This window comes from Zosterops lateralis (genome assembly GCF_965231275.1).
Source record: "Zosterops lateralis genome assembly, chromosome: 7".
Classification (NCBI taxonomy): domain Eukaryota; kingdom Metazoa; phylum Chordata; class Aves; order Passeriformes; family Zosteropidae; genus Zosterops; species Zosterops lateralis.
Genome location: NC_139767.1, coordinates 22,429,261 through 22,445,886, shown reverse-complemented (window position 1 = coordinate 22,445,886; position 16,626 = coordinate 22,429,261). Strand labels below are relative to the sequence as shown.

Below are 16,626 nucleotides of genomic sequence, written 5' to 3'. Positions count from 1 at the left end.
TCTCTGCCCCTCTCTACCTTCCTGCCTGCTACTTGCCATGTGTACTAGCCCTGACTGCTACTTAATTCCCTGCCAGGTGGAAAAAAATAATAAGTGCCTCATATGTTTCATTTTCTGATGATAGTTCTAGCCTATTTAAATGTGTCTGGCAAATGGCACCAGGAAGGAACATGGCTGCTGATGAGGAGCAGCTGGCTTAGATGGACTATAACGTGACACTGGGCCTTTTGTTGGCAGCTCAGTTCCTTCTGACACCTGTCATGGAGAGAGGGAGGGAGATAGATCTTTGTGAGATTGTTGCTGTCCTCAGCTAAACTAACTAACCTGATTATGGTAGATGTAGTGAGGTGAGAAAAATTCTCTGAGGTTGAGCAAAAGATTTAAATTACATCTTTAGTCAGAGCTTAGTTGAAGATGGCTGAGCATGAGTAGGGAGCACACATATATTGCAAAATACTCACCCATTTGTCTTAAATATTTTTAAGTGTCCTCTATACTTGGAACTTACTCACATGTTGTAAATGTATGAAGACACTCCTGATCCAGTCTGTGGAAAGCAAGTGCATGAGCAAATTGCCTTGCATCTTTCAGAAATGTCTATGGAGGAATAAAGGTCCTGGAGTGGTCATGGCAAGGCAGAAGGACAGGAAGGAAAGGGTCACCAAAATATAGCAAAAGCCTTCAACCCTAGTCTTAAAAATTTCAAGGAGATTGAATGAAAAAAGGAGACTATAAGACAACAGTTTGAGTACCTTAACATCAAAATACTTAATTGCAAGGCAACAGTTCCTTTTATCTGGCATTGTTCATTAGTCAAAGAGAAAAAAGAATGATCCTTTGCAGAGTATGCTCTGCTCTTCATAATAAGATGTCTCTGTGACAGCAGAGTAGTCACAAAGCCGTATATTCAGGAAGGTCTATCTCTATCTTTTCTTTGTATGGAGCCTCTTGGTTCAGTCCCACATTTTTTGAACATTTTGCCTTGTGGGTGGACATTGCTTTTTACACCTCTGAGTAGAAAATTATCTTTTTGACAGCTTTAGCAATGCAGGCTGTAATTTTTTTCTGTTGAAGTATTGAATTTTCTTAATCTTTTTTTTCCTTTATTTTGTGACAAATCTAAAGTGACAGTGAAATTATTTCCTGATCACGGGAGCAAGAGATTCACATAATGATATGTTTGTGTTTCTGTGCTAGGCTGGCTCCACAAGGAGGTTCAAAGCAGCAACAAGATGTCCTCTCTGAAGATGAAGAAGCGCTGGTTTGTTCTGACAAACACTGCCCTCGACTACTACAAGTCATCCGAGCGCACGGCTGCCAAGCTGGGGACGCTCGTTCTCAACAGCCTCTGCTCCGTGGTGCAGCCCGACGAGAGGGTTTTCAAAGACACAGGTAAGAGGGACTAAGTGGTAAAGAGCACACTCCAGGTGTGCAGTTCCTGAAGAGGGAATGGTGCAGGACTGTAGTGGTGTGTCGTGTTGAGAAGGCAGTCTTGATGTCTTCTGAGGCTTTGTGTCTGGCTGCAAACATCTCTGCCTAAGGAAACTGTGAGAGATTTGCTAAGTGTCCAAGTGACTGTAAGTGCCTCACACCTGACAGAGACAAGCAGTGCTGATGTTTCTCTCTGAGTAGAGTCACTGCTTATCTCGGTGTTCCCCAAGCAGGGTAACAGGTTCCTGTAGCTGACACTAATTATTGGTACATGCCCAGAACTGTCGCTTGGTAGCGTGGCCTACATTTGTCCCTGGGGTCAGTGTTAACCTCTTAAATTGCAGCCATCCCATACACTGCAAGGGATGTACACTGTATGTGGTATGGCATCACTCAAATTGATAGAAACAAAAGATGACAAAGGCCTGTGTTTGCTTTCTGTGCAACATGACAGAGTTCTGGGAAGGCAGGATCTGGCTTGATCCTCCATTGCTTGCCTTAGGAGTTTGGAAGGGAACCCAGGTTATCGGATAAAGGGCGAAAAAAGATGGTGAACTTCAGAAAAACTTGAAAAACTGGACATTTGAGTACTGGAGTTGTTTGGAATACCTTTTAGAAGGGCTGGAAGTATTTAGTAAAGTGAGATGAGAGGAAATTTATTCTGCTCATTCACAAGAAAGCGTCCACATTTTTGGTATCAGCAGATGTCTAGGGCTGCCTATAGCAGATAGAATTGCCATCGCCTTGACACATTCTCTCAGGTTGTCAAACACATATTTTTAAAACTCCTGAGAGTTGATTTGGCAATCTGACTGGGTGCTGTGTGTAGAGTGGTCATTTTCCAAGTGATTAACAGGACAGTATAGTCCAAATGCTGTCTGTGAAAGTGAGCTGCCTGGCTGGCAGGCAGGTAGTCAGGTTATACTGCAAGATACTTACATCTTGGAAAGCTACTTTTGAACCAAACTCTGGACTAGGACTTTCCTATTGATAAATCTGTTTTGGGAATGGGGATGTTAATATCTACGTAGTGGATTTTAACCAGACACACCATATTGTCACTATGAAAGCAGCAAGGTTTTTCATCAGCCACAAGCTACAGGCAAAAAGAGAATCAGTGATTTCTTAATTATCAAGTCCAACCATTTGCCTAAAACTGTAAAATCCACCATTAAGCTGTGTCCCTAAGTGCCACATCTGCACATTTTTAAAATGCCTCCAGGGATGGTGATTGAACCACATTTCTGGACAGTCTTTTGACAGGACAGCCCTTTCCTGTTGTCCGATCACTTGTTACTTGGCAGAAGGTTACATCCTCCTTTCAGGTATTTGTAGGTAAATAAGGTCTCCCTTGAGGCTTATTTTCACCAAGCTGAATACTTCCAGCTCCCTCAGCCACACCTCACAGGACTTATGCTCCAGCCCTTCCCCAGCTCCATTGCTCTCCTTTGACACCCAAGATGATCTGCTCCATAACCTTCCCCGGTATCGCGGCTGGACTGACAGACCTGTAGTTCCCCAGAGTCTCCTGGCCTTTTTTTGGGTGGATGTCACATTTGCTAATCTCTAGTCAACTACATAATTAGAAGCCAGTTTCACCTTCCAGCTTTGTTTGCAACTTTGTTTCTGCACAGGCTACTGGAACATCATAGTCCACGGGCGGAAGCACTCGTACCGACTGTACACGAAGCTGCTGAACGAAGCCATGCGCTGGGCCTCTGCCATTCAGGGTGTCATCGACAGCAAAGTTCCCATAGAGACACCTACACAGCAGCTCATTCGTGACATCAGGGTAGGTGGCATCCTGCTTACTCCCACATGAGTTGGGAGCAGCCAGACCACCTCTGGCCTAACCCAGTCATTGCTGAGAATGTGGCAAAAAATGAGGTTGCTGTCTTAAGGGGAAAATTAAAAAGAGTGAAAAAAGAAACTTACACAACTGTGCAACAAAAAAATCAAATATTGCGTGAATTTTATTTTGTTAACTGATCTGCATAAGTCTAGACTATGACTCTGTGCAATTAAAAATTGCAGGATTACACCGTCAAGTATTTGCAAATCACTGCTCCATCCATTCCACTCTTAAGCATCCTCCAGACACAAATACAAAAATAACCATTCCCACCAGCCATCGACTTTGATAGGCCATGAAGTTGTCTTCGTACCATAGGCTTGTGTGCTTAAATATCAGAGTAAAGGGTGGAAAGACAATTTTCTTCAAAGTAGCAGAAATTGTACCACAGGAGTAATTTTTGAGAAGAAACTTGCCAGAAACTTTAGCAAATAAACCTAGAATTGTTTAAGAAGACACACCAAAGCAAATTTCAGAAGAAATGTGTTTGTTATGAACTCTAAAATTGATGCAATTAGATAGTTCATATTTAGCAAGAAGGAGCTGAGTGACTGTAGACAATCTTGGAGAACTTCAGCTCAAGGCTCAAGGAGAAATGGAATGTAATGTATTTTTAGGGAAGGAGTCTAGGACAAAATGCAGAAGAATGTGATCCAGTGTGTATGGTAGTGACAGACCCAGATTTTGAACACCATGGAGCATTTTGGTTGTTCATTCTGCAAGCACATAAAGTACAACTGGACAAGTTGAGAACAGGCTCATTATTACACACTGAAAATGTAAAATGGTCAAAAAGTATATTAACCATATTCTGTTGAAAGCTTGAAGGACATAGGAGAGAGGGATCATGCCATGTACAGTACACAAGCCATGCTTGAAGACAAGATGCTGTACCTGATGACCTTTGGGAGGATGCAGCATGGCTATTCTTGCGTTTAATTTTCCAAAATAACGTGCAGGGTAATTTTTAGATACAGATTATGCTTTGATCACGAAGTTCCCCTAGGCACCTCCAGAAATTTAGACAAAGGTTGAGCTTGAACCTAAATGTGTCAGGGCAACCTGCAAAGGACTGTGCCTATTTAAGGATAATTATTTTTTCTTTCTTTTCCAGGAAAACAGCACAAACTTGGAAGTAGTGGAACAGACGTATAGGAGAAACCCAATCTTGAGATACACCCAGCACCCCTTGCATTCCCCACTGCTCCCACTACCCTATGGAGATGTCAGTGTCAACTGTAAGTATTTTACCCAAGTGACAGAACCCACTTGCATTTTGAGGGTCAGTGACGAGGCTGAAAACCACAAAATGGGCCTGTAAGCTCTCTCTGTCCAGGTGAAGTCTGTTTGGGGCAGTGTAGCCCAGAGGGCTCAGGGAGGGAACAGTCCCTTTCTCTCTCCCTTTCTTCTCTGCTGTGTGTTCTGTGTCCAGTGCCTCTTACCACGAGAACACTCAATCTTAAAGTAAATGGGGCGGGGGGCAGATACTTTTATCATCCATCCAGGGGACATGCAGCCTGTCACTCTGCAGCCACAACTAGGTTGTGAGTGGAAATACTACAACAGGATTACATCATGCAGCTGGCAGTGGGGTAGATTTCTACAGAAGCTGCGGTAAAACCAGACTAAATTACTACTTTTTTCAAATGTGTCAGAAGCATGAAAGAGGTAGAGTGATGGGCCACCAGAAAACTGAAGTGATTTGCTGATGATTACGGACGGTTTGGCATACTGAAACTGAAAGCTGGTGAGAAACTATAGAAGAATATCTCAGGTGGAGTGACTGAGCCACAGAATCTTTTAAGAAATTAATTTCAATCAAAGCAATGTATATGGGGAAAACAGTCTGCCACACAGGTAGTGATCTAACTTTGCTTAGGAAAGTGAACATCAATTTACATAGCTTTATGAAAATGTCAAGTCTAGTGGTGAGTACAGAAACAAAGCAGCTAATGTAAGGTTTTGAAAGCTTAGAAAAGGAAAAATAAAGTTTTTATGCAGCCGTATATATATCATACACCTGCATCTTGAGTACAGGATACAGTTTTGCCTTCTACATCTCATCAAAGATGTAGGAGATGTAAAAACCTACCCAAAGATGATCAAAGGCACAGGAGAACTTGCCTACAATTAAGTGACTAAATCAAGAGCAGGATTCTTCAGCCTCAAAATGAAGTTTTTAGGGCTGGAAGACTGTCATGGAGAAAGGATACTAGGCCTGTCACAAGGATCCAATTACATGGCAGATTAAAAGCACAGAAAAAATAAATTCTGAAATACAGAAAAAATACGGAGCAAGCACTTACACTGTAGAACTTACTTTTTAGAGCTGTGTCTTTGTATACAGGTAATACATGGCCACTGGGGAAGCAGTGGCTGTACAGGATGTTCAGAAGAACCTAAAGCCCCAGAGATGTGTAAAGGAGAATGCAAGTCTGCATCTGAATGGTATCACATGTGTCTGAGCAGTTCAAAAAATAGGCATTTAGGTACTCTAAAAACTCAAGTTTTGGTCTAAGCATTTTAAATCTAAACAAAAGGCATAAGTTGCATTTGTGGTACATGACTTTGCTTAAGTTCTCTGTTAGCCCAGGGTCAAAGCTAATACAGGAACAGCACAGAATTTTGGAATTACACAAGCCAGGCTTCAGTGGCAGCATTCCAGTACCTTGGTTGCAGACACTGAAGTCTGAAGTCTGAACTAGATTTCAATGCTCATTTCCCTTAAAAACATTACTCTGCTTTTCTGCACAGTGTATCCAAAACCAGTTTGGCAGTGGTGACAAATCAGATGCTGGCAAATATGAATTAAAACTGCATTTGAACATTTAGAGAGGAAGCATTAATGAGCTTAAAGTATAAATTGAAGTTCAGGATATGAGCTAATACTCAGGTTTCCGTTCTTCCGTGACAGATGAGTATGGTTGATTGTACTACTGCTGGGCCAGTAGAAAATGAGAGAGATGCTCACCTCTTGTCCCCTTTGTGGTTGTTCCCCAGTGCAACAAGAGAAGGGTTACAGCAGCTTACAGGATGAAGCAGTGAAGATCTTTAACTCCCTTCAGGAAATCGAGACAGTGTCTGACCCCATACCCATTATACAAGGCATCCTGCAGACCTGCCATGATTTAAAGCCCCTCCGTGATGAAGTGTACTGTCAGCTCATCAAGCAAACCAACCACATGCCACATCCCAACAGTACTGGGAACCTGCACCACTGGCAGCTGATGACCTGTATGAGCTGCACTTTCCTGCCCAGCAGAGGGATCCTGCGCTACCTCAAGTTCCACCTCCGAAGGTAAACGTCTCTTGTTTGCAGCTGTTTCCTTTTATTCTGCTATCTTCCACTGCCTGTTGTAGTTACCTGTCTCATCCTCTTGCTGTGCAAACATCTTCCTGTGGTGTCCAGCCTCCTACCTTTGCCCAGTTCTTGCCATCAGTTGTTCTGTATATTCAGACTCCCCCTCTTGCCACCCATCTGTTGTGTCAAAAGGATGTGGAATGAATGTAAGTTACCCAAACAGAATACCATGAGACTGTGTTGCAGTGGATTTACAGCTGAGGACCTGCTGCTTACTAATGTACATATAAACATTATCAACTTGCAGGAAATGTGAGGACTGTACTTTCATACTCAGGGAAATACATACTACCTTGCAGCTAGCACAGGCAAAAAGCATACTACGAAGCAGGAGAGATACTGTAAATTTATAATTTTTCAAGATTTGTTTAAGTAAGCACATAATGCTTGCAATTAGTATTTTTAATCTGTTTTGACCTCCCATTTTCATGAACTAAATAATTTACATTTCTTCCCAAGTCATCTTCAGCATCTAATGCAGCTTTACAAAGCAGTCTGCACTGGGCCTGATCTGCAGCTGTGTAACCTTCCTCCATTCCTAACGATGAGAAAGATCAATAAAATCTATTGGATTCCTTCCAAGCTAGGAGAGAGTGAGATGAGATTTGTGTCAATACACCAAAGAGCTACATCCATGGCCTGGGTCTAAGAGATGCAGAAACTCCATGTAGCCATTTCATTGTTTTGTCACTGAGTTGCAAATAATGTTATACTTAGGCCTGCTGGTCTTGGAGGGAAGAGAACAGTATATAGGCATCTGCTTTCTATCTTCTTAATTCTCAAACATACTATAAAAGTGGCTCAAACATGGCCAGCAAATTAAAAAAAAAAACCAAACCAACCAAAACCAAACCAAACAAAACCATAAAGAATAAATGAAAAAAAGTTTACATTTGATTTCACAGTTTTTATTCTCAGTCTTGTAAATTGAGATTGTCAATCCTGCTGTCTTCAGCTGTCACTAAACTGAAACTTGAAGTGCTTATTTCATACATTGCTGAGAAACGCCACTGAAGTGACTTTCAAATGACTAGTAAGAGCAGATTGTATGGTTTAGGAAATAAGCTTGGTTTTTGTGTGGCTGCATTTGACATCAGCATCTCTTCCAAACTCTTTATTTGAAGTTGTCTAATTTTTAGAGTAATATGTTGTTCACTGTGTAATGGGTGTTTTTTTTGCTTCTATTTACAATTAGGGTAAAAGATCTCTTTCCAGACTCAGAGATAGACAGATATGCACAGTTCATAAGTGATTCTCTGAAGAGAACAAAGACAAGGGAGTTTGTGCCCTCCCAGGAGGAAATACAGGCTCTTCTCACCCGTGAGGAAATGACCACAACAGTGTATTGCCATGGTGGTGGCTCCTGCAAAATAACCATCAACTCTCACACCAGTGCTGGGGAGGTAATGCATTAGTAGGATGAACCAGATTTGAGCACATCTGTGTCTGGAGAGTGGGTCTGTTGAAGGGTCACTCTATTCCTCTTCATTTACAATTTCTCTTTTTTTTTTTTTTTTTTTTTTTTTTTTTTTTTTTTTTTTTTTTTTTTTTTTTTTATTACAATTCTTTTGCTAAATCTTTGGCAAAGTTCAGCTTATTCTACAAGGCCAGTGCCCAGGTTGTAGAGTATCACTTGAAAATTGTGTTCCAAAATCTAAACACCTCTGGTGTTCCACCCTTTGTCTGAAACTTGCTAAACATAGTTTTCTGAGCAAGGAGAGATTCAAGTTCATAGTGGAATCCTTCTGAGAGGGATATTCTACCAGTAACTTAATCATTAGAAGGTCAGAAGCAGGATTCCAGGTTGCAGTAGTCATGTCTGTGAAAACATCAGTGCTGAACGGAGCAAAAAGGTGGAATTGTTAGTAGAGGGACTGAGAATGTCATTGTGACATCTGAATCCATTATGTGCCTATATCTTGTGCAAAATTCTAATTCCGCCATCCTCAAAAGGGTAGTGAAGATTGAAAAGATTCAGAGAAGAAAAGGATGATCAAATACATGTAATGACTTCATTGTGGGGAATGATCTTTTAGGGTTAGAATTCTTTAATCTGAAAACATGGTAATTAAGGGAGAAATGTGATGGAGATGTATGAAATGATAGGTGTCCTGAAAAGGTGCTGATTCTTCACTGTGAAAGGGGGAGTGATGCCTACTCTGTGATGTGTCTGATTTTGCAGGTGGTTGAAAAGCTCATCAGAGGGTTGGCAATGGAGGACAGCCGGAATATGTTTGCACTCTTTGAACATAATCAACAGGTTGACCGTGCTGTGGAGAGTCGGGTGATTGTGGCTGATATCTTGGCCAAGTTTGAGAGGTAAAAGAATGTTTCATGAAACCTTTCATTTCTAGTTGGATGTAACACTGGATTTCAGAATCCAGGGTTACCTTGAAATTGTGATTTGCACTGTAGACATTCCAGTACTATGGTACTTCTCCTTACTGTTTTTTCTCTCATTCTCTTTTATATTTTACAGACTTGCTGGCTCTGAAGAAGAAGAGGAGGAAGGACAGTGGCAGTTGTATTTTAAGCTTTATTGCTTCTTGGATATTGAGAATGTTCCCAAAGATGGTGTGGAATTTGCCTTCATGTTTGAGCAGGTAAGCTAACTGGGAGAATTATTTGGTTTCCAGAGTGGTAAAAGCGTACAAGAGGATACAGAAAAGTGGTTTACCTTTCATTAGAAGTAGGAATGTTGGTTGTACCAGAAGAATTTAGTGTGTTGGAGTTTTGCCTGGAATCTACTAAGCAGACAGACTGTGAGGTTTTCTAAGGAAGATGAGTATTAGAACAAAAGCAAGAAAAATTAGCAAAGGCTTAAAAAAAATTAAACACTAATGATAATTAATTTTTTTAAAACTTGGTCTTTCATTTTAGAAGGCAGAGAAATTTGGGTAATGATTCAAGAGAATCATTAAAGGTAGCTGCTTGCAGAACATAAATGTAAAGAAAACTGGAAAATCTATGTGCAAATCAGCTTGCAAGAACAGCCCCAGGTAACATCCTTGGGGTGCTACCAGAACTGACTATGAAACGTCTTTTGGGCATTTTCTTTTGATTAACAGAGAGGCACTAGAAGAGTACTGCAGACAAATGAAAGGAGAATGTAGTTGACAGTATTTATCTGCTGAGCAATCTGTTTTTTTTTTTAAGTCACTGTACTCCATAGCACAATGATACTGGCAAGATTAGAGATAACACTGGTATGAAAGAGCTTTGCAGCCGGGTTGTTAAACTAAACCAACTGAAGCATCCAGCTGTGTGATTTGTCCCAGCTGTATTACTTCTAATGAACACTGATCTTGCCTCAGAAAATCATAGCTGTAGAAAATTACTGAATCTGTGTTAATGGCAGTCAGAGGCATGAAGACAAAACTCACTGATAGTCAAATGAATGCCATGTACATCACTCAGGTGATGGTTCCTTTCTTGAAATGAACATCAAGCATTGTTAGTGAGAGAATGTCTAGAAAACAGTCAGGAGCACATGGTGCTCTGTAGCACCTCAGTTGTACCAAAATTCCTGTTGACAAGGCTTTCAGTCTACACAGCTCTAACTGGCAAAGAGAATTAACAGTAGGAGAGTAGGTGTTACCCAGACATTAGATGGATGTGCAAAAAGCCCCATTAATAGATTTCACAGAAAAACAGACAAAGGGAAGCAAGAAGATTGGTGGAGACATCAGGTGGAGGAAGAGGTGGGAGGTGCTTTTGTGTAAGGAAACTGAAGTTGAGAATCTTGAATTTATTATATATTACTCTGGTGTCAAATATAATCTTCACACTGGAGCTGGTACAACACAACCAAACTGCTTCAATTCTGGTCTCTCCCATCTGTTACAGACCTACCTAAATGGTCCTCATTGTAGGACTTCCTGTACAGGATAGGAGCCCCTCAAAGATCTCTGTCCTGTTCAGGCTTGCCAAGAGGGGTGTTCCCCCTCATATCAACCACTTGCAGACTTTGACATATTTGTAACAATGTCTGTTCTGACCTCTTGAATTATGTCTATCCTGCTGGGATCAGCAGATGCAACAGAAATCTGTACATGGACCTAGATGTGAATAAAGCGTGCTTTTGCTTTCTAATGAGTTTGAGGGACTTTTTGTTTGTAGGCTCATGAAAGCCTCATAGCTGGTCATTTTCCTGGGCCAGAGGACACTCTACAGCGTCTGGCAGCCCTGCGGCTGCAGTATCTTCATGGAGATTATTCCAAAATAAGCTGGACCCTTGATGGAGTCTACCCAGTTAACAGGCTGAAATCCAAAATACTGCACTCAACAAAGAGCAGCAGCAGTACCAGTCACACTCTGGAGAGGAGACGGACCAGCTTTCTTGAAGGGACATTGAAGCGTAGCTTCAAGACGGGATCTGTAAAGAAGCAGAAAGTAGAAGAGGAGCAGATGATGGAGATGTGGGTTAAAGAAGAGCTTTCAGCTGCTCGGGCAAGCATAGCACAGAAATGGACCAAGCTGCAGGGGCTCTCTCAGCATCAGGCCATGGTGAAATACATGTCCATTGTAAAGGAGTGGCCAGGCTATGGGTCAACCCTCTTTGATGTTGAGGTGAGTGATGAATAAACTAAAACCACAGCTGAGGAGAGGTATCAGTCTGGAGAACAGATGGAGCTGTGTGGGACAGAAGGGAATTTTGGGAACTGGATACATTTTGCCTTAGTAATCACAGGGAAAGCCTGCCATACCACAATACGCAAGAGTTATGACACACAGAGCATAGAGCAAGCAAGGCAAGGCATCCTAGTAAATGAAGGGAAACAATGGATTCCCACTTTGTTAGAATAATGGTGGAATGGGGGGAAGAGAAAGTGGTGGCTAGTGAAAGTCAAAGTCAAAGGTCTGGGTAATGCTGTTCTGCAGCAGTACAACAGAAACTGCACAGACTGGGGGCATGTACAGCACTGTGCTCAGCCTGCAAGAGTAGCAGGCCACAGTTCAGTTCTCAGTTTTGCTGCTGCCTAGGTGGATCACCGTGGGAAGTTGCTTGCACTCACAATTATCTATAAATAAGAAGTGGAATATTGACTTGCTACATCACTTTAAAATCTGATGAGAACTCTTCCCTATTAGAATTATTTATTACTGAACTAGTACTTGACTCAGCTGTGTCACCCGAACCTTTGCAGCAGAAGTGCCTCCAACGTAGATTCTGCGAGTACCCTGGTTTGTTCATTGAATTGAAATGTCCTGTGAAAGCTAGAAACAGAGGGCTTTTTCTTGAATTGAAAATTATTTGATTCTCTACTGCATTTATGCAAAAGGTCATGTTTCTCTTTCTGCAGTGCAAGGAGGGTGGATTCCCCAATGATCTCTGGCTTGGTGTCAGCACAGAGAATGTGTCTGTCTACAAACGAGGGGATCCTAAACCACTAGAAACTTTCCAGTATGAGCACATTGTTTTCTTTGGAGCACCACAGCCCAACACCTTCAAAATTACAGTGGATGAGAGAGAAATGTTCTTTGAAACTTCCCAGGTACGTGAAAGCACACAGCCACTTCAGTTAAGCTTCAAGGAATAGACAGGTACCTGTGCAAGAACTCTTGACTAATGGAATACACAGCCAAGGGAAAAGGTGAAGGGAGCTTAATCCTGAAGGTCATGGTACATCTTCCTGTATACAGAGATGAACAAAAAAATTAGACTGGTTAGAAATTGAAGGAGGTTGATTGGTGTTCCAGTGCATCAATGAGTTTCCAGTTCTGGGTGCTCTTCAGTTTGCATGGTTTTTTGCCATTCCTTTCCAGTAGATGAATGGGGAGTTTCACAAACTTTAAAAAAAAAAAATTTAGTAGAATGGAAGTTGCTTTTCTTTGAGCTAAAAATACTTTAAATTGTTGCAACAGCAGATCTCACACTTGTCAAGCCTTTCTCTTCTTACTGTCATGTTCACGTTTAGTATTAACATGCAAAATTTATTGTGTCATGACTTTGGAGAAGGGGAATCTCTTTCAGAAAAATATCCAGTACGCCTCAGTGCACTGAGGTTTTCAAAGTGCTTATGCTGTGTTCCTGTGTTCTTTCCCCAGGTGGGTGAGATAATAAAGATCATGAAAGCATACATCAACATGATCGTGAAGAAACGCTGCAGTGTCAAATCAGCCACCAGTGTGGACAGTCATGCAAGCATCTGGACTAGGTGATACAGATGAACTGACACTAGTTTAGTCATGGGTATTTGCAACTTGCCAGCACAAGTGTAGCAAAGATGTTTTTTAAGAATTCGACTGACTACTGTATTTAAAACCTGAAGTGACAGTTCTACAGTACCATAGGATTTGCACCTCTGCCCAAAGACATTAAACAGTTACAACTGTTGTTAAATACTAATGACCCAAAACTTGTTTTCCCCTTGCTTGTTTGATGAACAATGTACCTTAAAGAAGCAAAGTCAGAAGCATCCTTCTCCTCCATGTCCTCTCTGCTGCTTTCACTATCACCTGTCATACTGGCAGAAAAACTTACAAGGATCATTTCTGCAGGACAGGAGACAGACTTAAGCTTCCTTAAGAATTTTGAATTTGCAGACATCTGGGCTTATGTGATCACAGCTTGGTCTGCTAAAAGAGTATTTGTTTTATTTATTTTGCAAACAAATCTAAAATATAAATCACTGTGGGTTTGGTTTTTTTTTTTTTTCTTCAGGATATACTAACTATCTGATGATCTGGTCTTAAAAAGAAAAAACTTTTGTATAATTGAAGCCAAGTGGTCCAACAGAGAGATGAAACCCTAGGTGAGAGAGTATTAAACAAAGAAACAAATAAAAACACCCAAGGTGGTTGTTGACCTTCCAATAAAAGTTCACAGGTACACACGACTGTAAAAAGTGGCACTTTCAGTTAAACTACTAAATACTCCAGTCTAGGAGAAAACCTCTGGGACTAGCACCACTGAAATAGGCCATAAGGTGCCATTCTGGGCACACTGCAAGCAGCACCTCTTGCATAAAAAATAATCACTGCTGTTCCCCTGTACAGCCCAGGAGAGGGAAATGGTTTGAGTAGCATTTCCAGAAGAGCTGCTCTTCACAAACTCCTAGTATTAGATGGAGGTTGGAGATTTATGGTGAGCAGCTTATTTGCATTAAGATCCTTCTTTCTTTAGGGGGGATTTTAGGATGACTGGGGTCCCTGAAGTTAGTTTTAAGCAAACTGTTTCCTACTGAGTGAATAGGTGCTAGATAAATTGTTATAGGCAAGATTTTTACTTCCTCTGTACTACAGTAAGCAAATGCCAAATCCTTCATCCACCCCTACATTTAACAAGAACCACTCACATCACTGAATCCCCAGATCCCCATCCAGTCTCCTCTAGGTCCTTAGTCCTTGGCAGAACTTGAAAACAATGCTATTTTGCCAAAACAACTGCTTCTTGGAGGTTTTCATAGCCACCTGCAATTTGAAGAAGCAGAATTTTTTTCTTCTCCATAAAAGATGGACAGTCATCCTCAGTCTCTGACTGACAGAAAGTTGATTTAATTGTTTAAAACAATATTCAATATCAGTCCCATCATAAATTAGTTGTATTAACGAACACAAAACCTGGTGGTGAGCCATTTTCATTGTCTAGTCTTGGAATCCTAAAATGCAAAGGCCCATTCTGTTTCTTACTGAAAATGCAGAAATGTATGGAATGTGGGCCTTCTTCCACATTTAAAATTGGCTGTCTCCATTTCTGAAGTAGCAGCAGCTAAGGCCTGTTAGCTATGAAACAGAAATTGCATAGAAAAGTAGGAGTCAGTATGCAACAAGTTCCATTCCAATTCATCATCAGATTGTGCCATATCACTAATACTGTGTTGGAGAGCACTGGTTGTGAGGGTGACAGTACAAGAAGAAACCCTGTACATAACCCCTGCTCCTCTCTCATTTCCACTACACTACAGCACGTGCAAACACTCCGTGCACTTGCTACACAATCAGCCGAAGAGGGTGGCCACTGCTGTGCATCATCCCTTCAACTGGAGTTTGCCTTAAGTAGTGTCACTGATGGATCCTACAAACACCCCCTTGTTGTGACAAGGCCAGGTCACAGGTGGGAGAGAACAGGAATGCAGAGGCCACCTGAGAAGCATCACTCTGTACACTGTATACACTGGCTCGATCTCTAATGTATCAGACTAGGCTTGATTATCCTGTCCTAACTCTGCACTAGCTCTGTGTTCTGGCTCTTTGGGTTGCTGCAGGCAGCTTGAACCCACTTGAAACGTAACTCCCACTACTACTTGTTGTAATTTTCCTCATTTCTATTACAGAATTCCTTCTTCTGTCTTTTTTAATTTGTAACTGGCTTTACAAGATGAAAGTTTAATAAATTATTGGATTGCACAGGCTGTATTCACTTGCAGGCGTTGTGTGCCCATGTTAAGGTATTTATTCAGAGCTTAACACTCAGAACTTCTAAGTGAAAAGCAGGCATCATTGGTGTGAAGGTACAACAGCCCTTCCTCCCAGAAGCAAATTTTGGGGTCAGTAGAAAATGGATTGCTGCTACAGTGGGAAAGGTTTGTTAACTTCAGCTTTTCTCTCTGGGGCTGAGTCACACCTTTGCTCAGTGGGAGATGTCTCACTGGTTCTGAGACAGCAGAACAAGGAATGAATTGTTTTCCAAGGTCCAACCTGTGGGATCAGCTCCAAACCTTCTCTTCAGCACCTCCTAAGTCATTAATAACAGAAAATCACTTCTGGCTCAAATAAGCTGCCAATTTGCACTTCCCACACAAGTGCATGGCCTGGCCAGAGTGCTCCTCTAAGAGCTTGTGTCAATGAAGTGAATTGGGACTGGGAGCATCTGAGCTGTCAGCAACACAGACAGTCCCACTAGCAAACAAAAGTTCTCTCAATTCATACACGTGTGGAATCCAAGGAGTGACGCATAATCTCTATCATTATGCACCCCTCTATACCTTGGTCAGGTGGTCTGAGAGCCTCGGGACCCTGGAGATTGGTCTACACAATATCACTTTCAACTGTTCACAGATTCTTTATTCTCCATCTTTATCTCCTTGCATAAATTTTCCAGGTCTTTATTTGAGGCTGCAACTACCTCTGCTTACTGCTAGCTAACTAGTCTCTTTTCTGGGCAGCTGTTGAATTTCAGACTGCACTTGTTTCATTAATACATCTCTATAAAGACAAGAAATATGCATTGCTGCAAGTCCAGTATGACTACAACAATACACACAAATGCAATTATTGAGTGGTAGACATGAATAACAACCCAAAGCTGTGGCCAAATAAAAGCCTTCTTTGACTCCTTTTTTAAATGTTTGATCATCCTGTCAGTGTCATGCAGTCCATCTGGACACCCCCCAAGTATTTCTGTAATAGTTAATTCTCAAGTTTGAATGCTCTGCTTATTTCACATGAACTAGTTTCTTGACAATTTATAATCAGCACCTACACCATAAACATGAAATGATTTATACACAAAGACACTGCCTCAGGTGAGTTGTTTCACAAGGTCATTCATCTGGTTATTACTGGCTGTAAACTAGAAACATTTATTTGTACCTGGTTTTAAAACACACAGCCTCTCCCTCTGTGTATTCTATTGTTACCCTGTGCATTTGCTTCAAAGTAACATGCTCCCCTTGGGCCTTTCAGCAAATTTCACACATTAATTCCAGCCCCCTCTGTAAATACAGATTCCTGAATCAGTGGGATGCAAATTTGCCAGGCTCTTGGCTACTTTTTTTGACCAGACATTCCTAATGCCCAGCTGGTACACACCTTGGCCCCATTCCACGGTCAGCACCGAGGTGAAGGCTGGTGGCTGGATTGCCAGTGACAGTCACTTACCTCGGTGCCAGCTCAGTGCTGCTCAAGCACGGTTGTGACCCCCAGCTGGGAGGAATCCATCACATGGAGCACCCAGACTCCACAGCCCTGTTTAGGTGTGAATGCAGCCCAGAGCAAACGCCTTCAGGTGGCTGATTCCTAGTTCCTGCCAGACATTTGT

The 16,626-nt window shown here is 41.6% G+C and overlaps 1 protein-coding gene across 1 annotated transcript in view; it reads left to right on the top strand.

Annotated features, from left to right (window-relative positions):
- Positions 1-15,880, top strand: part of LOC310911582 (unconventional myosin-X-like) — a 90,559-nt gene extending 74,679 nt beyond the window's left edge. Inside the window, exons 32-41 of the mRNA XM_083865285.1 lie at positions 1,198-1,392; positions 3,066-3,223; positions 4,398-4,521; positions 6,284-6,581; positions 7,840-8,047; positions 8,827-8,963; positions 9,124-9,247; positions 10,764-11,213; positions 11,948-12,139; positions 12,693-15,880. Coding sequence (XP_083721411.1) covers positions 1,198-1,392; positions 3,066-3,223; positions 4,398-4,521; positions 6,284-6,581; positions 7,840-8,047; positions 8,827-8,963; positions 9,124-9,247; positions 10,764-11,213; positions 11,948-12,139; positions 12,693-12,806 — 2,000 coding nt within the window. The 3' untranslated portion in view covers positions 12,807-15,880. The remainder of the gene's footprint in view (positions 1-1,197; positions 1,393-3,065; positions 3,224-4,397; positions 4,522-6,283; positions 6,582-7,839; positions 8,048-8,826; positions 8,964-9,123; positions 9,248-10,763; positions 11,214-11,947; positions 12,140-12,692) is intronic.
- The last annotated feature ends 746 nt before the right edge of the window (positions 15,881-16,626 follow it).